We start from the raw sequence: 26466 nt of genomic DNA on the forward strand, positions 1-26466 counted from the left end.
GCCATCCAGTGTGAACAAATCAAAATTATACCTATTTTTGTCAGATCGGCAAAGAATATTATACATTTTTTTCGCTATGCCACAGAATTTTGGTCATTAGTTTATGGCTGCCATGAGATGCAAAGGGTGAAAACTGCTGATCTAGTGGAGAGAGGTCAGGATGCTGCTAAATGTACTAGAGTGAGTGTGCAGGACAGCCCGCTCACAACAAAGGGCTATCCAACCCAACTCGTCACTACTGAGTTTGAGAAACCCTGCCTTGAAGTAAGGGCATGTTTTAAAGTTAGTAAAAAATATAAATACATACAAACACACAAGAATACACAAAATAAGACAGATTAAAAGTCAAGGCAAATTAAAAATAAAACTCTTTAGTTAGGGGGAAAAAAAACCCAAGGTGAAGATTCAGAAGACTTAAACTAGGAATGTAAGTGTTCCAAGAGAGCTAAAGAGGCACTCAACATTTAAGGCAACACTTTACCACAATCTTCCAATAGAAACAGCAACTCTTTGAGAAGGAAAACCTGGAAGTTTTCAGTGTCTAAACTTCAAATTCAACAATACTCATGTAGAGGAAAATACAGCTTGGCAGATGAAATTAGCAAGTCACAAACAGTGATGAATTGCCCAATATGGGAGAAAAAAAAGAAATTCAAGGAACCAAAGGCCAAGAGAAAAAGTTAATATATTCCCCACTAGTTTATTGTTTTTAAAAAATGATTAATGTGCCATTGGGAGAGGGGAAACCAACAAGCAGCTGAACTTGTTAGAAGGTTTCCCATGTTCAAGGGTAAACGACCTCATTAACAAGCAGAGGGAGAGAGAATACAGAGATTCTTCAATGCAGATGACATCTAGATTAACTTGAAAGTCTTTTCCAATTATCTAATTATATCTGCCTTCAATTTTTTTTTTAAAGAGCATAATGTTAAAGGACAGTAATCCAAAAATATGTATGAAGGAAAGAATTATAGCTGGGAGGTAGTTCTCTTGGGAGAGGCAGGATGAAGGGAAAAAAGAGCAGTTTCTTTATTTTGCAGCCCTAAAACCCACATAAATAATCCCTAAAGTGCTTGCTATATAATGTAAAAGAGAAAAAAAATCCAGAATAAAATCAACTCTCATGACAAGAATCAAAACCACCTCAAGTATCAAGTTCAGTCAGATTCTGTATTTTTCTTTCCTGCTTGACCTGGTGTTCAGGGCAGCCCACCTGATCAGTGCTGGTCCCAACGAGACAAAGAACGCATCTGGAGACAATTATGCTGCGCTTGTCTCTCTTACAAAACAGCCGTCTCACACTCAGTCTAAGATACAGAGAGTCAGCAAACGCAAAAATCCATTCTGAAGCTACTGGAACCCAAGGCCCCTGATGTCTGTGAAATGTAATGGAGACTCGTGTTTGGTCTGAGTGAGTCACAGCGTTAGGCAACATCTAACCCCCTCCCAGGAATAATAAAGACATATTCGGTTACATAATACATGGAAACTTGCTCTCAAAGCACAAGAGATACCCTCTTGAGCTCAATAAAGAGAAGGTCTTTCAGGGCACACACCGCATGACAGTACAACAGTTAACAAAGCCTGCGCAGTGAAGACAAGCTCCCAGAGGGCCTTAGGTTGCACTAAGGCTGCCAGGGAGACGCGATTAAATTGACCATATTTTGGAAGCTTCATTAACCAATGTCACCCCAATAAATTCTATTAAAAACATAGTTTGGACCACTAGAATTCCTTAAAAAATAAAAAACCAAGAATTATAGTACCTTGGCAGCCAGGACTTGGCCACTAAAAGCAAACAGTCATTGCCCTCTTCCTGGCATTGAAGGATGAGCGACATATCCACTTCCTTACCCAAATTTGCCTTAAAAGAATACACACATTCCGCCTCTTCACACAACTACAACAAAATTACAACTAAAATATACAACAGCCATCATTCAGAACTGATAGAAATCAAGTTGAATAGGAGTCTGACAATTATGGACTTAAAGAAACCATATCCATCGAGACTGGTAGGAGGGGCGCAGACCCCTAAAGGGCTGGTCCTACAATTACGTGTGGTGGATAAAAATTTGGGAGGGATATCTCAGGAGCCAGGAGTCCTGGACCCACACTAGGCCCCCCAGCCCAGGGTTCCAGTGCCAGGAAGATAAGTCCCCACGACTTCTGGCTGCGAGAACCAGCTGGGATTGGTTGGTGGAGAAACTGCTGGAGCCCCAAGCAGTTCCTCTTAAAGAACCCACACGCAGACTCACTCCCTCTGAGCTCCGGTGCAGGAGTGGTATCTAGAGGGACAGTAATGGTGTGCAGGGGGAGGCTGAAGTACCTGGCATCAAGGCAAGCAGAGGCCATTGACCCTTTTCTATGCCTTCACCACACAGAGCTGGCAGACTGGTGCCTTATCTAAGATTCCACCAACCTGGCCTAACACTGTTTGACCTGCCTTGGAGATTCCCACAGACTCCGCCCCACCTAAATTAAGGGCCCACCCAAGCTGCTTTTCCATGTGAACAAACAAGCAGCAGCTAGCCTCAGTGAGCGCCAGGCCCAGAACTAGCAGCCTAGATTCACAGCCTGACTTTACCTGGGAATCTCCAAGCCCAGCACAAGCAGCAGCCATCTCAGTTTGCTTTACGGCTCAGGCAGGGTATCCTGGGCGAAACAGGTCGGGGCTGACCTTGGCCTGTACCTACCAGGAAACCCCAGAGCCTATGCACCAAGCGGACAGCTACAGACCACATTGGAGCACCACCACTCTGCCCCTGCACAGCTGATCCTCTACAGAGGATGAAGGTTTGTGGTCAGTGGTCACTGCCAGTCCTTGCAGCTGACTGGCCTGGGTAAATCCCTCCCATTGATCTGCCAACAGCAACCAAGGCTCAACTAAAGAAGAGGGTGTACTCAGCCCACACGGAGGGCACCTCGAGTACCCAGCTTGGGTGATAGGGGAAGCAGTGTCACTGGACCCTATAGGAAACCTACTACATTAGCCCACACTACCAAGACACGGAGCCAAAGCAGCTCTACCTAATATGCAGAAACAAACACAGGGAGGCTGCCAAAATGAGGAGACAAAGAAACATGGCCCAGGTGAAAGGATGGATCAAAAATCCAGAAAAAGAGCTAAATGAAATGGAGAAGAGCAATTGATCAGATGCAGAGTTCAAAACACTGGTTATAAGGATGCTCAAAGAACTTAGCGAGGACCTCAGCAACACAAAAAAGATCTAATCAGAAATGAAGGATACACTAACTGAAATAAAGAACAATTTACAGGAAACAACAGTAGAATGGACAAAGCTGAGAATCAAATCAGTGATTTGGAACATAAGGAAGCAAAAAAACGACCAATCAGAACAATAAGAAGAAAAAAGAATCCAAAAAAATGAGGATAGTATAAGCAGCCTGTGGGACAACTTTAATCAATCCAACATTCGCTTCATAGGGGTGGCAGAAGGATAAGAGAAAGTGCAAGAAATTGGAAATCTAGTTGAAAAAATAATGAAAGAAAATTTACCTGATTTGGTGAAGGAAATAGACATGTAAGTCCAGGAAACACGGAGAACCCCAAACAAGATGGGTGCAAAGAGACACCAAGACACATCATGATTAAAATGTCAAAGGTTAAAGGTAAGGAGATCAGAGGGGGTTGTGGGAGAATGGGTGAGAGGTGAGGGGATTAAGTATAAACAGGTAGTCACAGAATAGTCATGAGGATGTAAAGTACAGTATAGGAAAGGGAGTAGCCAAAGAACTCACATGCATGATCCATGGACATGAACAATGGTGGGGGGATTGCCTGAGGGAGTGGGGGGTGCTGCTGGGTGGAGGGGGAAAAAGGGGAAAAAATCAGGACAACTGTAATAGCATAATCAATAAAATATAATAAAAAATACACACACTTTACAAGTCTTTGGGAATAAGTGACAACCCAAATGATTGGTAAAACATTGAAAAGGACTTTCCAAAGTAGCGGAGATTGTAAGCATCAAAGGAACTTACCGTCAGGCCTCTGGCTCCCTTGGGTCCAGCTTCTCCTGGACCACCAGGGTCCCCAATCTCACCCTAAATAAGTTTGGAAAAATAAAATAGTTATTAAAATCAAAGAGATGCCTCAATGTGTTTTTAAACTAAATGCAACAAGGAGACATTTTCTTTTATTTTTAAGTTCCAAATCAGAGTTATAAAACTCCTTTCTAAACTTTTTTACTGTTATTTTATTACAGTTGTCCCGATATTTCCCCCCTTGCCCTCCCCTTCCCAGTCCACACCCTCCTCCTGCAGTCAATCCCCTCTCCATTGTCCATGTCCGTGGGTCATTCATACACGTTCTTTGACTAGTCCCTTCCCCTTCTCCACCATCACCCTCCTCCCCTACCCCCTCTGGCCGCTGTCAGTCTGTTCCATGTTTCCATGCGTCCGGTTCTATTTTGCTCATTTGTTTTTTTTTCATTAGATTCCTCTTATAAGCGAGGTCATATGGTATTTTGAAGACATTTTCATATACATTTGTATCTTTTAACAGTCTTCTTTGAGGTGCACCCCCCAAACCCCACAGTTCTATAGCTCACTGTTTTACTTCCGTCTCTCCAGTCAGAACACAGACTCTGGAGACATGAACTCTGTCCTTATTTTGTCCCCTGGCCCTGTCGGAGGAGTTGGCATTTACTGAGCTCAGTCAGTGTTTCTAGCAAAAGTGACAGCATTGCTAACTTAGTATCTGAAGGTGATTTATAAGCATATTGGGAAAATGGGGCCAGGTGAGGTCAGGTAAGTTTCATGTTCCTTACCCTTCACTTTCCTTTGAACAAACAAGAAAATAGATGTGATAGAGGAGCAGCAGCATGTGTGCTCAGGAAAATAAGGATAACTTCTTCCTTTACCTATGAATTCAACAACTAAAAATAAATGTTTTATTTTACTTTTTTTAAAGAAAAGAAATATTTTATCTATTTATTTTATCTATTTTATCTAAAGAAAAATATTTTATCTATTTATTTTTAGAGAGAGGGGAAGGGAGGGAGAAAGAGAGGGAAATACCAATGTGTGGTTGCCTCTCACGTGGCCCCCACTGGGGACCTGGCCCACAACCCAGGCATGTGCCCTGACTGGGAATCGAACTGGTGACCCTTTGGTTTGTAGCTCATGCTCAATCCACTGAGCTACATCAGCCAGGGCTAATTTTTTCATTTTTAAAAAGCCTGCTGTCTCCCCTCCTTTCCCCCATAACCACTTTAGAAATTCATCTATAATGAAGTGTCCTCCCATTGCCCCATGGTGCGTTTCACAACCTGAAGTGCTTCTGATTGAGCTCTAGTTAGTACGGGGCACACAGTACCTTAGATCCACTTTCTCCAGGGAACCCTTCTTGTCCCTATAATGACAGTAGAGAAAATTAATACGTGCCTAGGTCACCAAGGCAGGTTTATGTTGACTTTAATTTTACCCGCTGACTTATTTTGTTTTTAACGCCTATGAACCGAGGAAGGACCAAAACAACTGAAAATGAAACTGTAAATCACTATTTGAGAAACTGACTTCAACTTCTAAATTGAACTACTTACTGATTTCACCAAAATATCATGACCACCTAAGATAAGTGGACAATCGCACACTGCTGAGTAATCACAAATCAGCTCTCCTTCTACTGTAGGAGTAGCACGGGAAAGCCCGTCGTTCGGCCATGTGTTTCTGAAACAGTCCTCTTAAAATGGATTTCAGTGGAGAAATTCGGGATGCCTAGAGTCTAAACCTGACCTGTCATTTTCTAGTTCTCTGCTTACTTTACTTTGGCCACAGACTATAGTTGAAGAAGTATGATAAGCCCCATTTGATGAAAAAATATTTGATTTAAAATAAAGTTTATTTTCTGATGATTAAGCAGAGTATCTCCTCAAACATATACAAAATACAAAAGAAGAGAAAGAAGAAAAGTCACCCAAATCTCACTACCCAGCATCTCATTACCCATTATAAATACTTTGTTATATTTTCTTTCAGCTTTTTTGAATGTATGTGAGCACGATTGGGATAAACAGATTTTTTCCTGATTCCATTCTGATATTTTACTTGATAGGTTACATAATGATGTCTTCACATAATCATACACTGCATATACATACCATATAAATAGTGGTAATATTCCCCTGCTGTAGGCTACTTAATATTTCCCTCTTATGAGATAGTAAGGTTGTTTTCAATTATTTTCTATTGTAAAGGACATTTCACTGGAAATCTCTCAAAGTTCTTTTTTTCCAAAGAACTTCTAGCCTTGTTTGTTTGTTTGTTCTCCCAGAAAGCCTCTTGCATCATTCCCAGTGGGATTTCATTTGGAATTACACTGATTTTTCATAATGTTTTAGACTTTTCAACATGAACTTGGCATGTCTTTTTAATCATCAAAGTTTCTCTTTTATATCTCAGCAATTCTTTTTCATAGGTCTCAACCATTTTACATAAAGGACATTAACTTTATCATTTTTGTGGATGTTATTATGATTTCTAGGCAGTCACTATCAATATATATATAAATCACTGGTTTTGATAAACTTTTCTAGCTTACTTCCAGACACTTAAATACAAACCTATCCGTCTGACATAGTTAAAAGGTTTGTAAGTTACTGCTTGGCCCAGTGCACTTACAAAGGCTCTGCAAAACCTCTCACTAATGGCTAAAGTAAACATAATAAAAGGACATCTTTTGGACTGTATCCCTAAATACACTGAGCACAGGACCAGGACAAGTCGGGCCTGGCTGCACAGCGCTGCAAAGACCAGGGCGTTAGCTTTCAAGTTTCAGTTGTTGCCTACACCGTAAACCACCAAATTGTTTTTTTTTCTTCTACCACATTCCCCACAGGATATCAGCAAGTAAATTACCAAAATCTATCTCTAAATGGTCCCACACTGCCCTGCTCACATTCTTTTTTTTCTTTAGTGTGGAAAACAAAAACCAAGCAACAAAAAAAGTAATGGAAAATGTTCAGCTTGCCGCCCACGAGTCTTACCTTTGCTCCTTTACTCCCCACGCTACCATAACCTGGGTCGCCATCATCCCCCTGGAAACAAAGCAGTTAATTACAAATGCCCAGACAGAGCAGGCTTATTCACAAGAAACAAAGCAGCCAGCTGTGGGGGTGATGGAGAAATGAGGAAGCAGGATTCTCCAGGGCAGGCCACTGGCATTTGGTGACAGCGGCACTAAAGACATCTCTCAGTAACACATACAGCGCTGTCCCTTAGTCTCACTTGTAGCATCTATAAAGTGGGAATAATAATCACCCCTACTCTTGGCGTTATGATGAGGATTACATCAGAAAATTTCAGGCAGGTAGTAATTTCAATAAAAGGAAGTAGTGGTGTTCCAGATAACACATGTATTTTAATCCCTTAACACTAATCCATTTTCACTTTGCTGGATAAAAAGAAGACAGTCCTGAATGCCTGGGCACTGGCTTCTGTTGGACCCTTGTAGAAGGCCTTAGTGAGATGGCCTGAGCTGGGGGGCAGGGGGAGTGTGGGCTGGGTTTCTGATGACTGGTCTCTTGGGGATGGGGGGAGAATGGAAGAAGGGCTCTGGGGATGCTAAAGGCAAGTTCCGTCCATTTTATCCTCTGGCTTCAAGAGCCCCTGGCCAGGATGTTTGGTACCTGAGAAGATGGAACCTTGGAAAAGCTGGCCAAGGAACTCATCCAAAATGAGGATAACATCTCAATTTCTAGAAAGTTATAAAGCTAGATTAGGATGGTATCTTTAACCCCCTCTTCAGAGAACCGCGCCTGACAGCCACTGAGGTAAAAGATTGCAAGGGCAACATTATTATCTCAAAGCGAAAAGTAAGGATGACACACTAACCGGCAAGCCTCGGGGGCCAGCGAAGCCCACGTCTCCTTTTTCTCCCAGATCTCCAGGTTCTCCCTGTTACACAGAACATCAAAATGTATGCTTGGTAGGTTGTTTTTGTAAACAAAATTAAAAATGATGGCACAGAGACAATACTTTCAACTGCATCCATGGGTATCACACAGTGACACTGGGTTTGTGGCCAGGACTGAGAATTGTGCAACCAATTCCGGAGGAGCTGCTGCTGGCTGCTCAGGTCTCCTCTACTGATAAATGAAGCTTCCACAAGTCCGATGTACGTGTTTAGTGCAAGGTGCCATCCTAGCCGCTTAGTGCCATGAACTGCACCCATAGGAATAATGTCTTACACGAGTCAAAGAGGAAGCTCTGTACTGTTTAAGAAAGTTAACAAAACTATTTCCCGTGATGACCCATGCAAATCACCTGGTTGCAGCAAAGACAACAGACTTATTAACCTAGAAGTGTCCATCAATACGACGAAGTAGCTCGGCATCCCTGGCAGTGACTTCTGACCTCTGACGGCTAGAACACCCACTGCGGGCTCTAAACAATCCCAGGCTTATGGTGAGGAAATCCTAGCTACTTGGGAAAGTTGGCACAGGCTGACAAAAGAAGGTGAACTCCTTTTCCTAAGAAAGCAAATTTTTAAAGCTTTTGATTGACAGAAACGTGAAGACAGCACCTAGAGTTCCGATACGCTCCTATTGACCATTACGTTAGTTACGTCAACGGGGCATGTTTCTCAAAATGAATGAATATTGATTCATTATTGACCAAAGTCCATACTTTATTCAGATGTCCCTAGTTTTTACCAAATACCCTCTTTTGTTTTTGTTCCAGGACCCCGTGTCCTGCCTCCTTAAGCCGCTCTAGACTGTGACAGTGTATCAACTATCCCTTGTTTTTGATGATGCAGACAGCCTTGAGGAGCACCGGTCAGGTATCCTGTAGAATGTCCTTCAGTGTGGGTTTCTATGACGTTTTTCCTCATAATTACGTTGATTTTTATGGGTTTGGGGATAAAGACCACAACGGTAAAGTGCCATTCTCGTCACATCACGTCAGGAGTACGTCCTGTCGACGGGGCTGTCACTGCTGACGCTAACCTTCATCGTCTGGCTGAGGTAGTGCTGGGCAAGTTTTCCCGCTGTCTGGTTACCCCCCTGCCCTTTGCATCATGTGACCTTTGGGAGAAACAGCGTGGGAGTGGTGTAGCCTCTGTTGACTGGGAGAAGTTAGCTCATTTTTAGGGATAGAAAGGCAACAGAGTACGTGTGAGAAGTACAAATGGACAAATGTCCACCAGCACTGAGCTCAGGGTGACACCAAAGAGGGCCCCCTGGAAGGGAAGCAGCTTGTCTGCCCCAAGGCCTCCTTCTGGGCAGTGGCTCTCCAAGTGTGGCTCTCCCAGTGTGCGTCAGCTGATGCTCTTGACCCTTCCTCCTTGAACACTTCTTCTCAGCATCCAGTAGGCTTTCGGGTTTCTTCCCCTCCCTTTCTAATAAGTCATGTGTGTCTTCTCTTCCCTTTCTTACAAACAGACGTTTCCCCAGAGTCCAAATGACTGAAATCTGCATCTCCACCTAGCCCTGAACCCTCTCCTCTGTCCCCCAAACCACATGAATTGCTTCACGCCTGTACCTGCTCTCCCTCATGACTTTCCCATTCCAGGATGGTGTTGCCACTCGTGATGGAAGCCCTTACGTCCCCGACCAGCCATCTCCCCTCCTGATGCAGTTTCCTCCTGGAAGAGTCCCACCCCGTTAGGTCACCCGGTCACCATTGTTTGGTCCGGTAACTGCGAGCATATACCAGCTAGTCTCCGGGCTTCCTGTCTCTCAGCCTTCAAAATATTTCTGCACTGAGCTGCCTATTTAAAAATCTTCCAAAGTCTGGCTGTGTTCATACACTTTAGTAAAAAATCGTAAATAGCACTGTACTGGCTACTTCATAAAACCAGTCACCACAGACTTTTTTATTCTTTAAGTGCCATTGTTCAACCCCACTGCCCAGTCCCAGGATTTTCCAACCCTGTACTCTCCTTCACCCTATGTCTTCTGTGTGAAATTTCCCATGCTTCCTCTCTGCTTGCCAAAGTCCCACTTATCTCCTAAGGCCCATTCAGAGTCTGCAGCCTCCTTCCCCAGTCTGGAATACTGCTACTGATGCTGTGTTAAAACCTCCACTTCAGTTCCCTATTCCCGACTCTATGACATAGATTATTGTCCTGAAAAATATTCTAAATTCTGTGGAGTTGACTCCATGTCATAGTCATCGTTATACAACCCAGAAACTCTTCCAGGAAACACATATTTACTAAGCACTTATTATGTGTCAGGTATAGTTCTCAGCACTAGGGATGCATCGGTGAGCAAAACAGACAGATTTCTGCTGTCCTGGAGTCGACTTTCTCGTCTAGCTGAGAGTCAGTCCAGTGCCTTTGTCTTAAAAGGTATTCAGCAAACATTTATGTGAATGGAGAAAAAAAATAATGGGAGAAACAAAGGTTTGTATGTATGGAGAAGAGAAGAAGGGAAGAAAAAAGGAAAGGAGGGGCAGGTGGTAGGAGCAAAGGAGAAAGGAGGGAGGGAGGAAAGCATGCCCCCAGAAGAGGCCCCTTCCCTGATGTCCTGCAGCTCAGATAGGGAGTAGCCCCTGGTGAGATTATGTGAACTGGAATCCCTGATCTCATCCTGGACCACACCCATGTACTCACTCACTTGTTGCTGGCTCTCTAAGAATCAAGCCAGGGTGTAGGGGCAATGGGATATGTTTTCTCTGTTGAAAGGGCTCTGGCTAATACAACCAGACACATTTCCCTTGAGGGAAAAGTCCTTAACTTTGCTGGGTACAAAGAATGTGACCTACTTTATTTCCTTGGCTTCCCAAATGGCCTTGACTCCCCGCCTTTCCTTCTGGTCCTGGAGGCCCCTGAAACAAAACAAGAATTGCAAATACAGCAGAACATAAAGCAACTTTCCTTGAAACCATTCGTGTCTCTTCTAAGAGGAAAATGAACCCCAGATGCAAAAAGATGTATGGCTTCATTCATTCCTGCTTTGGAAAAAAGTATCCCAGCTGTCAAATGAAGACTAGTAAATAAAGGAAAGTTAATAAAGTAATTCATGCCAGATGTTGCCTAAATGAGTGTGTCTTCTCTTCCAAAGAGATGTTAGGTTCTCACTGTTTTGCTGTTGGAGCAGATATTGCTAAAATGTCAAACATGTACAGTGGGTGTTCCAGATGGCATTTGCTCTGAACTACATTCTTCTTGGTTCCTTGCTTTGGTAGAAAACATGTGTGTGAGTGTGTGGGTTTTAAGGTAAACATCTGTATTTGCAAATACAAGGGGGGGGGGATCCAAACCCCCCAGAATTTATTTATAAAACTTTGTGTATTTATTCTCACATGTTTAAACTCCAATCACCTACAAAGTGTTCTTTGGTTGATGCAATACACCTATTAAGACTTTTTTCCACTGCTCAGAACAGTTTTTGAACTTGTCAATTTTGACGCCTTTTGGTGTTTCTGCTGTTTTTTGTTTCACTTATTCCACATCAGCAAAACATTTCCCTTTGAAGACTTTTTTCATCTGGGGAAACAAATAAACAAACAAAAGTCATTGTGGGCGAGACCGGGGGAATAGGGAGGATGGTGTATGGGGATTGGGCCTTTTTAGGTCAAAAACTACTGAACACCCAGTGCAGTGTGGGCAGTGCACTTGTAAGTTACCCATTGGGAAATGGGCAAACATGTTAAAAGAGTCTTCAAAAAAAATCCCTGAAGCTGAATGCAACCTCTCACAATGCTGGCTGGTGCACTGATACAGATGGGTTCCTAGAACACTCACCTAGCAGGGGAAGACTGTACCACAAGGGGCCTGCCCTCCAGAAGATAATTCTTTATTTTTTTTCTGTGTTCCCCCTTGTTATATTATTTGCACAATAGGAAGATCAAGAAACTTTACTGAAAATAATTTACAATAATAAGATATATTTGTGTAGTACAATATTCTGAAATAGTTTTCTCTTTCCTAGCAATAAGTTAGAAATTGAAATGAATTTTCATTCACCAGTGGGGAAAATACTATAAAATTCTTAGAATAAACTTAGCAAAAAAAGGTGAAAGACCTACATAAAGAAAGCTTTAGGATCTTATTGAATATAACAAAACTTAAAAAGGTGGATAAACACACCACACATCTATATGGAAAATCTATTTGATACAATAGGAGTCTCTCCAACATTCTAAAAGAATGTTTTATTGGAATAGTTTTAAAGCCGAACATTTAAAAATCCCAATTCAGAGACAGCCCAAATGGCTTCTTATGTTATTAACATTTGGGATTAGAGTTTTCCCTTGGGTTATCAAAACACATGGCAACAAAAATGTCTTTCGGTTAGATTGTTTATAAATACTTGTAAATAATCCCATTATCAGTGAATTGAAATCATTTTTACAATTTTCTTTACCATGGTTACTATAATTTAAAAATAAACCAAATCTGTGTAATAAGCATGATACTTAACAGATTGTGTTCAGAAGAAAAAAAATTATGCCATTAATCTTTCATCTTCAAAAAAAATTAAAACTGCAATAAGTTGGGCATAAAACATTTCCTAATATGAAAGACTGTTGAACATCAAATTGGTTACTAAGAAAGATAATGTGATATTTCCACAGCCGTTCATCTTTTCCCCTCCCTTCTTTGTCTTAAAAAAAAATCTCGATTTTGTCCCTCTCCGTAGCTCAAAATCTGTGTCCTTCCTCTATGTCCACCACTGCACGGAGCTCCCATGGCCTGCGTGTTCCACTCAGTTGACTTTTTTGTTCTGACCTTAGTTGAGTTCATGTATTCTTTGGGATGTTTATCCCATTAACTCTGTCACATCGAGTTACCGTGGTCTTCCTGGTCCCTCTCTCGTCTGTTCTCAGGAGACTTTGAAGACGCTTCTTCTATTTGCCTCTTAAATCTCCACGTGCCCCAGGGACCCATCCTCTGACCTTATTTTCTCACTTCATCCCCGCTTGCTGAGTGGCAGCCCCGCGGATCCACAAGCCACTTGGACACAATGACTCCTAGATAGACAGATCTGTGGGCCAGACCAGATTGACACACTGAAGTGCCCAGTGGCTACCCCACAGGAACTGATTACCACCGATAATCATATTTACCATAAGTCATGCTTAGTCTCATGTTTTTTTCATTAAGAAATGGTGCCACTTTTCCTGCCCCTGAAACCCAAGAATCATCCAGACCCTTCCCTCTTGCTCATCTTTCCAAACAAATCAGCTATTAGCTACAATTCATGCGGACTGTATCCCCTCCCCTCCCTGTATCCGTCTCTCTTCCATTCCCACTGCCTACTGGCCCTTCTTGTATTCTCCTGAATTCCTGGCTTCTCTTGCTGTGGCCTGGCTTCTCTCTAACTCATTTTCCATTCCTTTCTGCTTTAGATTTAAAATGTCAGGCTAATGCTGTCACTTTGCCTGAAATTCTGAATTCTGAGTAGATTTCAGAATAACGTTTGAGCACTTTCTTAATATATAAAATCCGTCAAACCACTGGTGTTGCCTGCCTCTGTAGTCATCTGTGACCTCGTCAATCATTCTATGCTCATCAAACACCCGAGTCACAAACACTTCTTGTGCCTTACACATCCACACTTGTGCAAGTTGCTCCCTTTGCTTAGGTCCATTTTTCCACTAGGGAAGAACAATTTCCCTCTACCAAAAATCTTACTTTTAGCATCAGTATCTCAGGAAGAACGCCAGAACCCCCAGCTGTGCTGGGTCTCTCAGCTGTCCCAAAGATTCCTCTACTCTGTATGTAACTGTTCACTCTCTCTCTCTCTCTCATCCACTAGAGAATAGCCTGTGCACTCCTTAAAGGCAAATGCATATCCTACTGACTTCATATCTCCAGAACCCACACACAGTACCTGGAATCCATCAACCCACCTTTTCATTGATTCGTCCAACCACCCATCCAGGAATGGTTCCCAGGAGAGATAAAATCATGTGTTTGATTTGCTGGTTTTCCATGTGAAATTTTCATGTAGATCACAGATGGAAGGAGTAGAGATTTTAAGTGCTCTTGATGCTCAGGGACAAACTGGAAGTTTTGCCTAGGAGCCCACATTCTTTGCTTCCTTCAGACATCATAAGTGCTATGAGGTAAAGAATGTTTCTGGGAGATTACTTCATGTGTAGGCACCTCAAGTGAGCACAATGAGCACATGAGCACAATGAGAGATCAGCCCGTTTGGAAGCCTGCCCAAGTAAAGGGTTTCCTGGATGGATGGAAGGATGCAGACAGGAACTTTTCCGGAGAATGTCAGAAAGCCTGATTCTGCTTCCTGTGGCGCACCATACAAAGTACCACACTGGGGTTGATTGCATGAATGGAGCTCAAGCTTCAGGGAGTTGTTACCCAGATAAATTACCTACACAAATACTGCTGGTTATGTAAGGGACCATATCTCTAAAGAAAATAAGAAAAACTCTCTGCCATCCCCAAGACCTCAGAGTCAAAAGGCTGCCTTGATCAGAGATCAAGAGTAGCTCTGAATTAAAATAGCAGCTCAGGGCATTTAAAGAGAAAGGGCATTTGCTAGAGGTCAAATCTCCTCTGGCTTTGCCATGGTGTCCTTTCATTGAACATTAATTTCGTGCGAGGCACTGTGCTGAGAGGTATACATTTATATGTGGCTTCTTCAATCCTTACAACAATACGGTGAGATACAGAGCATTAAGACCATTTCACCAATCGGAAACAGATTCTCAAAGTGTTTAACCCCAAATCATTCAGTTAATAGGAGGATGAGGTAAAAACCAAACCCGATTGCGACCCTCAAGACTGAACCCCCAGCCACCCCATCTCCTGTTCTGACACCCATGTCTTGGGCAGGACTCCCAAACTCTTACCATCCATGCTCCAGTTAAGACTGGAGTTTTAAAAATGTGAATCTCCAAACTTCATGCAGGAGGCTGGGGCCAGATCTAACCTCCAATAAGGTGATTTGGGCTGGGGGTTGTTGGTTCGTGTTGAGTCCTTGACAGTCACAACTGCCTTAGTGTTAAGTGAGGATGGAAGAAAGAGGCTTAGAATGTTTTTTAAATTGTCCTTAGGTAGCACCATATCAGAAGGGATTGCACTAGGAGTTTGGGACTGACGGCAGGGGCATTGCTGAGGACACCTCCCTTTTGGATGAGATACACCAGGGCAGGGGTAAGGGGTGCATGTTCTTCTCACCTTTAAAAGGAATCCTGTTAGTAATTATATTCACGGAGGTATAACATTGGCTACACTGACAACCAGCAAATATCAGGTTGTGATATCAAACCTGATCAGCAAATATCAAACAACCCAAGGAGATTAAATGCTCAGCTTCTGTAAATCTGAGAAAAAAAAAAATCGAGAGGCCAGCAAAAGGTAAGCTAATGCAAGAACAAACCTCCAAGACACCTGAGAAGATGTTGACCTTGACAGTGCTAGGCCATCCCACATTTCATCCAGATTGAACCATGCGTAGCTCCCCGAATTCACCTTGATGTCTCTTTTTATATAATCTGATGCCTCTCCTTGCATGCCTGCCTCTCTCCCTCGGTCCCCTACAGAAAGCCTCCTTATCCCGCAAAAGCTAAGCCACCCTTTCCCTCCTATAATGCCATCCTTCTTCCACCACTCTACCTTGGGTATAATTCTATTTTCTTTCTGGCTGGAAGCTTTATTATTTCAAAACTAATCATCCTATGTAACGTGAGACGGTTAGCATAGTTATTTCTGGATTAGTGTCATAAATGCTTGTCAGAAACACCCATCATCTCAATAATCAAATGCAGTTATTTCATTCATTAAGAACTTCCCAAAATAAGTCTTGTTATGGAAAACCTTACAAATGTCACATGAGAGTTAAGTAAGGGTCCATGCAGGAGAGAAGGAAAATTCTGCCAGGGTATAATTCTACTTTAGCAGTAATTCTGCACCACCTCTCAACTGTCTGTCTGCATGGGTCTCCTTTACGAGCCTGGGAGCACCTGTGGCTAGGCTCTGTGTCTGACCATCCTTCTATCCCGCTACAGGGCCTGATGGCAGGAAACCCTCAGTAAACGTCTATACGTCGGTAAAGGGAATGACTGACGCATCACTTAACCCAGATGACGCAGAATGATGAAATCTGGTGTTTGCAATACGGGTCGCATAGTGTTCTGTTGTTGTTATTATTCTGGCTTTCCCTGGATTGGCTACGAGCATGCTTTGGGTAGAAAATGTCCCTGTTAAATTAGGTACCATCGATGCAATATAGTAGTAATAAACATTTACACAGTGCTTACTATAAGGCAGGCACCGTTCTAAGCACCTACAACATTAAACCATTTCATTTCCACAAACATTTGACGAGGTAGCTACTATTGCTATTCTTATTTCACAGCAGGGGAAATTGAGGCAGAGAGAGGCTAAATAAATTCCTGAAGGCCACACAGTTTTGAAGGCACAAGGCTGGCAGTCACCCCCCAGGAAGCCTGGCTTCACACTCTCTGCCCTTGACCACTATGCTATTTTGTGTAAAGATGAAAGTGTACTCTGTGTCCCAAATTTGCCCTGAATAACTTCAGCCTTCCTTGATATTGCATATACCAGTGACTGTTTCACAAAAACCCCTGTGGATTGAAAGAAGAATTCCAGCTCTAATTGGAATTAGCATTTTGTGTCTGAGTTTTCCATTCCTTTTCTAGGCCTCGGTTACATGACTGTAGGACCTTCAGGTAAAGCAAACAAGAAAGGAACAAAGGAAGGTACAAAAGAACATGCCATGCCTTTCAAAGTATTTTCTTCTTTTTCATTGTGCCGTGGACTGTATTTCTTTTACATCATGGCCAATTGCTAGGCTGGGTTACTATGTCTGATTTGTGCAGAATGCTCCAACACCCCATAAATTAACAAGCCTTCAGAACACTGTCAACAGACATCACATCCCTTTTTCTAAATGTATATCTTAAGAACAACTTTCCAGCCTGCAATTAGAAAACACTCCTATGATTCCGCCCGAGCAGCTGGCCTTCTGCTCTCAGGGAAACCGAAGCCGATTATCAGTGGATGTAGAGCCAGTAAAGAATAACACCCTCTTGTATACCTGATTGTGTTTGTCTCCGTGGCTTTCCTTTGGAAACAATTTTGAGGTCTCATTCATCATGCCCTGAACATTGAAAATTCTACACATCTTTTAAATAGTACTTTCATTGTGTTGACACAGGTCTTTAAAAGGAAGCAAGCAAAGAAAGAGAACCATGCTTTCCAGCCAGATCAGTGGAAGAGCTAACCCAGGGAGTAGTGGTGCCTTTTGACTACCTCTGGCAATGCCATGGGGTTGAATGATTTATGACTCTGACTGATCTTGCCAAGGCAAGATTAAAGGGCACTCGCTCAGAAGTTCACTACAGGGCACATGGAATCGTTTATTGGCGTTAACATCCATTTGGATACAATTTTGGATTCTAGAGCAAGGGAATTTCTAAACTCTTTGAATTTCAACCCATCTACATCTCAATATTTTATATAAACAGATGAGATAATCACCAGATATATCTTTCCCTTGGCATTAACTTTTTTAAAAAAAATCTCAATTTGTGATGCCAGCAAGCTTTTAATGATTCAAAGATGTGAATGCAAAATACTTTCCATAAATTGAATCCTACCATGAAATTTTAAATTTTTCATGCTTTTTGAAGGCATACATTCATCAAAAAAATAACAAAAACCAGGAAAAATATCCCCATGAACAGTAATTAATATGCTTTAAAATATTGTGTCATGAGATACAAGTTTATGCAAATAGCCTCTAACTTATTTTGATGATCACACCCACGTGTGTGATCACCAAAACCCAGTGTAATTAATGGACACAGAGTAGCAGATTCCCTTTATCCTCCTGTGAGCCCAGAGCCCAAGTCCCAACTATTCCCATTCATTCATATACTAATGGAATCATTATGCAGCTATGCATTGAGCTCCACTGTGTAGCAGCACTGTTGCTCTGGGCTCCGGAATAATAAGCAAGACAAAGTCCTGGCCCTCACCAAGCTTACCATCTAGAAGAAGGAACAAAAACAGCTAAACAAACAAATATGTACTGTAATAGCAGGTAGGCAAGGGCCAAATCATGTGGGGCCTGGTTACTCAAAGCGTGGTTGGGACCGGCAACATCAACGTGCCCTGGGGGTTTGCTGAAAGTATAGAATCTCAAGCCCACGGCAGACCTACTGAACTCTGCATTTTAACAAGTTCTGTAGTGATTCTGACAGACTTTGAAGTTTGAGAGTGCTGACTTGGGATGGTATTCCCTCCCTTGGGTGTGTGCATTAGGCTTACCTGGGGAGAATTAAAGTTACTGAAACCCTGGCCACACCTCCAGAGACTCTGATGTCAGTGGTGTGGAAGGTCCCAGTGGGCGGAGTGTTTTACAGTCTGTCCAAGAGAGTCTCAGGCGTAGCTAGACTGTGTTTGTAGCAGGTTGTGTTGGGGGTTCATGAGAGCTCCTGAGGAGTGGGTGAGGGGGAGTGGCATGACCTGAGTTACATAGAGGAGGAATCCTTAACCTCACAAGAATGGCTAAGCTGCTGGGGCGAAGGGCTAGAAACCAGCTCTGCGTCGGACAGAATGACAGCCTGCTTAGTAAGGTAGGGGCCAGGACAGGGTATGGCCGTATCGGGCAATGAAGTCAAACCCCATACACATTTGCTAGTTCACAGGCAATAAATAAACCACAGAGGCATCCAAGTTAAAGCCAAGATCAAAGCCAGATGCAGTCACTTTGTCTCAGTACGTACCAGGGGACCTCTACTTCCCAGACCTCCTTTTTCTCCTTTCACACCAGCCTCTCCTCTTGGGCCCTAGGTACAGGGAATGAAAGCATTATTTTCTCCCTAAAATGGAATATGTGAATATTAACTTGAATATTAAAATGGAAATGCTAAGTCAGTGACGTAGCCAGAAATTGGAATGACAAGTCCACTCAGGCCTTTGGTTCTGCCTTGACCCGTTGAGCTCTCCCTCTGGGCGGGGAAACAGGTGTCCGACCTGACATTGAGGCAGCTGGGCGTTTGCATTCAAAGGGAAGAAATACTGAGCAGGGGAAATTTTCAGTACTGCTTTCTAATGATCTTAAGCATCTTTATACTCCAATTGCATATATTATGGGAAAAGAAAATAATCCTAAAAAAAGAAAACAATCCTTAATTATGTAAACCTGAAAATGAGCTATTTAGATGGATTTTCTATTCAGTAACTGCAGTGAAGACCGGTCATAAATAAGACAGGGCATACAGTAAGATGAAATTTGGACATTTCCACTTCTGGGATATTATTTATATTGCTTATTAACTGTGGCTTCCATATGTTATGCAGAGAAACTTTCATGCTGTGTTTGGCTTTTGCATCTCTTTTTAAATTATGCCATGAAAAAAAGTAAGAATCTGCAAAATGGAAGAAGGGATGCTGTGGTAGTGTTGCTTGTTTAGCACAAACTAAAGCCAGTCAATTCGCTGAAATGCTTCCCCACGGTCCTAATGGCAAATATTTCTCATTTGAAGGTGGGAAAGATGAGCTTTCCTCAGCTGGCAAGTAAGACAAAGAAAAGCAATCAAGCTGGAAAGAGACAGAGGTCCAGGGCAGACTGTTTACTGCTCTGAAATCTTGGCGAAACGTGAACACAGTTTCTCTTCTCCTATCTATGGATGTTCTGCCCAGCTTCCATGCACCACGCTGCCAACATATATTACTTACTTCAGTTATTTTTTTAACTACATGGGTTAAAACATTGAAAAAAAATGCAAAACCCTTGCTTGTCCTGCATTTGCCACACAGCAACATTATTTCCCAAGATTTCAAATTGAGAAAGAAAAATTATTCTAATGTTCTATAGTCTGACTTTTTTTTTTTTTTCATCTCAGCCTTTTCTAGGACTTCCCTTCCCTTCTCATTATTTTAGGCTACATTTTGTTTTTTCTGGCGCAGGCTTCCTCTCCCCTCATGTGATCGGTATGGGAGCCAACCGTGCGTTGTTCCTTGTAAAGGAAAAGCGCTGGAGGCAGCTCCCAGGAGAAGTGAGCTAGACAGCACAGGCCGAGGGCCACACTGCAGAGAGCCCTGCCGAAGACTTCAGCTGTGTTTGCAGTAACTATTTCCTAGAGCGGAGCCAGTTTTTGTACAGCACAGGCACCCAGATATGTAACACTGAACGCCTGCGGTGCTGCATTGACCAAAATCCCCAGTTTTGAGGCCCTATGTTTTCCTTGGCTCCAGGTCTCTTTAGAGCATCCTAGCCAGGCTGAACCCACGGCTCAGGACCGCCGCCCAGCACGTTCATTCTCATTTCACCTCCTGACTGGAACAAAACTTAGATAAAGGAGACCCAGTGCTGTACAAGTCAAGCCTGGGTTGCTTCCGTACTTTATAGCCCCGAAAACCCTTTCAACAACTATAATTCTGCAAGGAGGTGGGAGGGGGCACATCAGGGGCTTCTATCAACACTTCAGATTCTTTAACTTCTCACATCATGATTAGTTTTAATATGTACCTGAGGGCCCTTAGGGCCGGGTGAGCCTTCGAGTCCATCTGGGCCTGGAGCGCCTGTTGCCCCCTGTGTTGAAAGAGAATCAGCCTCTTAATGGTGTTTCTGAGAATTGTGTCCCCTTTATGCACAAGATTATAAATTTTTTTTAAATCACAATGACAGTACAGGATCTTTGCAAAAATATGAATACAGGAAAATACAAAGGAGGAAATGAAAATTTTCTATAGTCTCATCAGGCAGAATTAGCCACAGCTTTCAGTCTTTACACACACACACACACTCACACACACGCTCCCTTATTGTCCTATAATACTTGTAACATGCTCTTGGGCATTTGGCTTGAAAAAAAATCTCACATTTTACTTTGCATTTTCTTCAAAAATCTCTAAGCCTCTTACAACATTACATTTACATTCAAATAGTTAAAATATCTAAGGATCAACGGCTGAGCCTTCGCTTCACCTTGCCCTTAAACTCTGCCACAGTTAAGAACTCCAAAAGGAGTAAGAAAGGATTAAGTCTAATTTAGGCCACGACTAGGACCGCCCAAGTTGTGTCTCATTTGTCCAACAGTTGGGTGTAATTAAATGTCCCTCACTGAGGTCTTTCCAAGAAATCAGAAAGAGGAAATTTCTCAACACTTTCCCAATCTCATTTATTTTATGCCACTTTTCTGGATTTGCTTTTTGTTTGTTGTCACAATCTAACCTTGGAGTGTGTGTGGATGGGGTAATGTCTGTGGATGGTAAACTCTTCACCTATCCGAAGAGGTCTATGTTCCTCACTTAGCTACATATAAAATTCTAGGTTTCTGGCCGTTTTGCCTCCGCACCTGCAAGATATTAATTTGCTGTCTTCCGGCATCTATTATTAGCCAACAGAAGTCTGCTGCACTCGAATTTGTGATTCCTTTCCTGGATAAAACCAACTGGCTTTTCTTGCTGGTAGTGCTTAAAATGTTTTCTTTAACATTCTGGAGTTTCCCCATGATGTGATTAAGAGCAGATTCATTCTTTATTTTCAATAGGAGGATGTGTGCTTTCTCAATTTTGAAAAATTCCAAGTCACAACCACCCTTTCATAAATATTGTCAGCTCATGAAGCATGTGTACCGTATCACCAACATGTCCGAAGGGGGTGTGATTATGGTGCTTGCTGTCGTCCACTTTTAAACAAACCATTCAGAAATCCCATTTATATTAGGGGGTTTTGTTTTGTACTCTCTTGGTTTAAAAGGAGTTTATGTAAATTTTAAATAAGGTTTCAGAGTTAATTGAGCAAAAATCTGAAAGAAAAGTCACCCACTGAGTCACTCGAGTTTGTATGTGTAATCCAATCAAAGTTCAATTTAACAATGATTGGGCAAGTAATGTCTCATCATTGATTTTTATGATTTTGATTTAAGTGCCCAAATTTTCATTTCCTTTTAAGATTTGAAATTGCAGCCTAAAATTTTTTCTCACATTTTATTCTTCCACAACCAATATCATCAAAAAGAAGAGAACTTCAGGCCTGGGAGAGAGTTTTCAGAGTCTTCATTCCAGCTCTTTGGTTGGCCATTTGGAGTTAAGGGGAAAAAAACCATCACCATACCTGTGGGCCTGTATGTCCCCTTCGGCCAGGAGCTGCCTAAAACAGGAGGAAAAGGTATATATCAGTAGCTCTCAAAAAAAATGCTGTTTATATATCATTTAAATTAGTAATGGGCACTTTAATGCACTGACGTTAAAAAAAGTTTCCACGTATTGCTCAAAACATTAAATTGTCCACTGCACCATGAAAGCAAAATGCTGCCAACTCTACTGGAAGGCAAAAGGTAATGAAAATCATAGACAACTGAACTCTATAGATACTTAAGAGAACCGATTTTGGTCCATAATTCATCCTCTACTAAACTGTTACTAGAGCTGTTCACACAAGCTCCAAAATTGACTGGTTGGAATTTTATTTCTTTTCATTTTTCCAAAGTGCTACTACATAATCCAAAAAATCAGGAATAGCGTGGCCAACAGGCAGAAAGCCAGAGGAACAACTGAGAAATTTAAGACCATGAGCTTTGTTATAGATTAATTTCAGGAGCTAGGGATAGCCAAACTAATTTTATCCCATCCCCCCAAAGCCAAACACCTGTCAAAAAATGAAAGAATCACCACAACCATTCCAAAGTTACTCAATTTAGTTTGTTAATAAAATATCCAATCAAAATAATGGTGCTACATAATCAAGTGGGTTTTTCCTACTGATCTCATATTTAAGATTAGGTTCTGGGTATATTCCAGATCAATACTTCATAGATCTGGAAATCAAGAGACAAAGACATTTTATTGTCTAACTTAGGATCTCTCAGTAAGGTAACAGCAATACTGACACGCAGGATTTGGAAAATTCAGTAACTACCGGACAATATTTCCTTAATGGACGTTTATTTGGGATGTTCAGGTCAAAATTCTGAGAGGCCAGTACTGCAGACTTTAAACTCTACTAATCATATTCCAGTCAAAGTTTATTACTATCTGGGACACAGACTGTGCATCTGGGGAAACGGTTGGAGTCCTATTTCTTGAAAACCCTGATGAATCAGCTTGAGATGAAAGTCTAATTCCTCTTTCTTAGAGGGAAGGAAAGATGCTTTCTCTCTTCTGAATCAGTTCACTTCAGTTCCATTAAGAAAAATATCTACCGAGGGTTTACTACCCGCAAAGCACACTGGGTGGGAACCACACAAGGACGACACACACATATCCGCAGGGACATATGCACAGAGTCCTTGATCTCAGGGACCTCTCACTCTGCGGGTGAGATGGAATCTTACAAGGCAGAGTATGGCCGACACCACAGGAAAGGGGAGCGGCAGAAATACAAGCTTTGAAGAAAGCAATAATTTCATTAGTCAAATCAGGAAAAAGTTTCCTGGAAGAAGAGATTTTAAAGATGGGTTTTGGAGGATGGGTAGGAGTTCTACAGGGAGAAGATGTAAGAAGTCCCCTTTTGAGCAGAGGATACCAGACGGAGTAATAAAAATAGGAAACTAGGAGTGTGTTTGTTAGTAGCAGTTCTGGGTCACAGACGGGAGAAGAAAAGTAAGCAGTGGGGTTCCGAAGGCTGGAAATACGAGGTGAAGGGTTCATTCTTCGTTAGCAGAAACCACTGGGGCTCTTGGAGCAGAAAGTGTACACAGCCAGAGCTGGGGTTTAGGTGGACACCTCTGCTTGTGTAGGAACAATTAAGTGGAATCTTATATTTGGGCAAAATAAAGAGCTTCCTGTACAATAAAGGGTATGAAACAGGCTTCCACATCCAAAAATCTAGTCCACTGTCACAGTGTTTGAAACATCCATGAATATTTTTTCTGTCTTTGTTTGACCTTGACAGAGCCTGATTACAATGCCTTATCTTCACACATATTTATTGAGCTCCTGCTTCCTCCCAGGCACTTGTCCACATGGTGCTGAGAAAACCGGACTCCTGTCGGGAGGCAGGGGTTTGTAAGCCTAGCGGAGAGGACCGGCCTTAATCGCCCATTCACTGAAATAACGGAAACATTTCCAGAAGTTATCAGCTAGCACTTTCATTAATGGCTATTGGGGATTTAAACTCCAAATAAAATTCGTGGTTTCAAATACCTTGGGTAGATGTGAGAAAAAGAAAAAAAAAAACACAAGGAAATACGGAGGTGATTTTTATAATGTTGCCTCAAACTTTCAAATATTTTAGATGGGAAACATTAAGTCCCTAGACATCTTAACGGCTTACCTAAAGGCTAATAGGTGTCTGGTAACACACCCAGACAGCATTCCTCACCTGTGAAAGGGAGTGTGAACGGGCACAGCGAGAAAGAAAATCTCCCCAAAGAAGACCTGAGAGTCAGAAGACCCGGAGGAGTCCGCAGTCCTTTGGCTCCTTGCAGCCTGGCTTTCTGGTGGTTAACCGTGACCCACTTTCCCAGATAGGTATGGACTGATTTGGACCTCCGAATCCCCGTGAAAATAAAGGACGTTCTTAACAGCAAAGCATCCCATTAATCCTAAATCTTAATGGCAAGCTCACTTAACAATAATAATAAATCACTGTCCTACAGCACTTGAAGCTGTCCGTGAATAGTGGCGAGAGAGAGGAAAGGGGCAAAGCATAACTAACAGACCCTCAGGACTTAATAGGGCTGAAGATCATGCATTAGTTTGAGGCTACAGTTGCTTCTCATTAGCTATGGCACAAAAATCTCTTCTTATTCTCAGAAATGTTTGGCTCAGAAAAAGCCAACCTCCCACTCCCATCCCCACCCCATCCTCAGCACTGCAGCTTCCTGGCCCTGGTCCTTCCTCCTCCCAACTACCCAACCCATTACAGACTCCTGGCGCAGTGCTCATACCCCTACAGGTCTGTTCCCCTCCATAACAGTGCTTCTTAACCACAAGGGGGGACTTAGCACCCACCCCCTCCTTCGCTGGGAACATTTGGCATTACCTAGAGACATTTTTTGTTGTCACAGTCAGGGGTGCTACTCCAGCACCTAGTGGGCAGAGGCCGGGGACGACACTGCAAATCCTACGATGCGCAAGACAGCCTCCCACAGCACAGGGTTATTCAGCCCAAATGTTGAGACGCCATGCTCTCAACATGGTCCTCAGTTCCTCGAGAACAAAGGATGCCTATCTCCTTTGAGTTTGTAACTCTGATAGACAGTAGAGTTGTGGGTACACTGCAGGTGTTCAGTAAGGGCTTACCAAATGAATGAGGGTCAGATTCGGTCCCCTGCGGGGGTTTCCCTGCATGCCACACCCTCCCACCCACCATCCTCCCTTCACTGATCAGTCCAGCAGAATCCCACCGCTCGGAGGAATTCTCTGCTCCTGGTCTACCTACATTTTAAAGTTTTTCAGTGCTATAGATTTTTCTTCTCTCTTAAAGGATAATGACTTCACCGTTATTATAAAAATGACACATTGATTTTTAAATATTCAAATGCAGAAAATGCACAGAATAAAAATATAAAAGTCATCCCACATCCTCCATCTAAAAATAACTATTGTTAACATTTAGTAATCACGATTCTTGGCATCTTTTTATGAGTGTTTACAGATGGAGCTCTAAATATGGTAGTTTTGATTAAGAAGGGATCATGCTACTCATGCTATTTTAAAATGAAAATATATTTAATTGTATTTGAATTTAATAGGAGGAAAAATAAAGCGGAAAGAATTGGAAATGTCAGGTGGTAACATTTCTTGACCATGAAGAATAATTAGGAGCTGAGGGTATTTTTGCAATGTGCATTTTAGCATGAGAATATGCTTAGATAATTGAGTCCCTACAACGCAAGATGAGGACTCAGTACATCAGTATCAGCACTTTCCCCACTCTTGCATTTTCATATGATTTTTAATTGTCAAATGTATAAAATGCACACTTTGTTCTATAATCACAATTTCTGATTTTGTCCTATTTCTGCACTTAAAGGGATTCAAATTTATTATTATAAACATAAAGGAACGTGAGAGCCATGTTGTCTGAGTTTTTGAAGGCTTCGTCACGCTGAGTACTTATATGCTTGAAGGGCAACTTGGGTGAGCATACAAACCTTGGACTACTCTGTTTCAAGCCATCCTACTGTTCCATTTTGTTCCTGAATGTCGGGAAGAAAGCTGAAGACAGATTGAGTTTTCTATCTTTTCTGCTTATGGAAAGAAAAAATTCTCATGATTTTTTATTTACATAATAAGTTTGGTAGTTTCAATAAGATGTGGCTCAGTGATGATATATTTGTATCAATTTTTTTCTAAGTCAGAGTATGTCTTTTCTATTTGCATATTTGAGCTTTTGCTTCTAGAAGTTATATTTTATTATGTTTCTGAATGTTTTTACATTGCATTTGGTTTGTTTAATTTAGTAATGCAAATTCTACATTTTGGCTCTCCACTGTTGATATTCTATCTCAATTATTGCTTTTGTGGCTTCTTGATTACCATATGCCTGCCTATATTTTTCCACTCATATTTATTCTCATTTTTTCTTGCTTCTACTATAT

The 26466-nt window shown here is 42.0% G+C and overlaps 1 protein-coding gene across 1 annotated transcript in view; it reads right to left on the reverse strand.

Annotated features, from left to right (window-relative positions):
• Nucleotides 1-26466, reverse strand: part of LOC112309687 (collagen alpha-6(VI) chain) — a 140105-nt gene that overhangs the window by 34999 nt on the left and 78640 nt on the right. The window contains exons 22-29 of the mRNA XM_024565909.3: nt 22035-22070; nt 20445-20507; nt 18697-18759; nt 10735-10797; nt 7858-7920; nt 7011-7061; nt 5342-5377; nt 4006-4068 (exon numbers count right to left, since the gene is read on the reverse strand). Coding sequence (XP_024421677.2) covers nt 4006-4068; nt 5342-5377; nt 7011-7061; nt 7858-7920; nt 10735-10797; nt 18697-18759; nt 20445-20507; nt 22035-22070 — 438 coding nt within the window. The remainder of the gene's footprint in view (nt 1-4005; nt 4069-5341; nt 5378-7010; nt 7062-7857; nt 7921-10734; nt 10798-18696; nt 18760-20444; nt 20508-22034; nt 22071-26466) is intronic.

This window comes from Desmodus rotundus, chromosome 8 (assembly GCF_022682495.2).
Source record: "Desmodus rotundus isolate HL8 chromosome 8, HLdesRot8A.1, whole genome shotgun sequence".
NCBI lineage: Eukaryota > Metazoa > Chordata > Mammalia > Chiroptera > Phyllostomidae > Desmodus > Desmodus rotundus.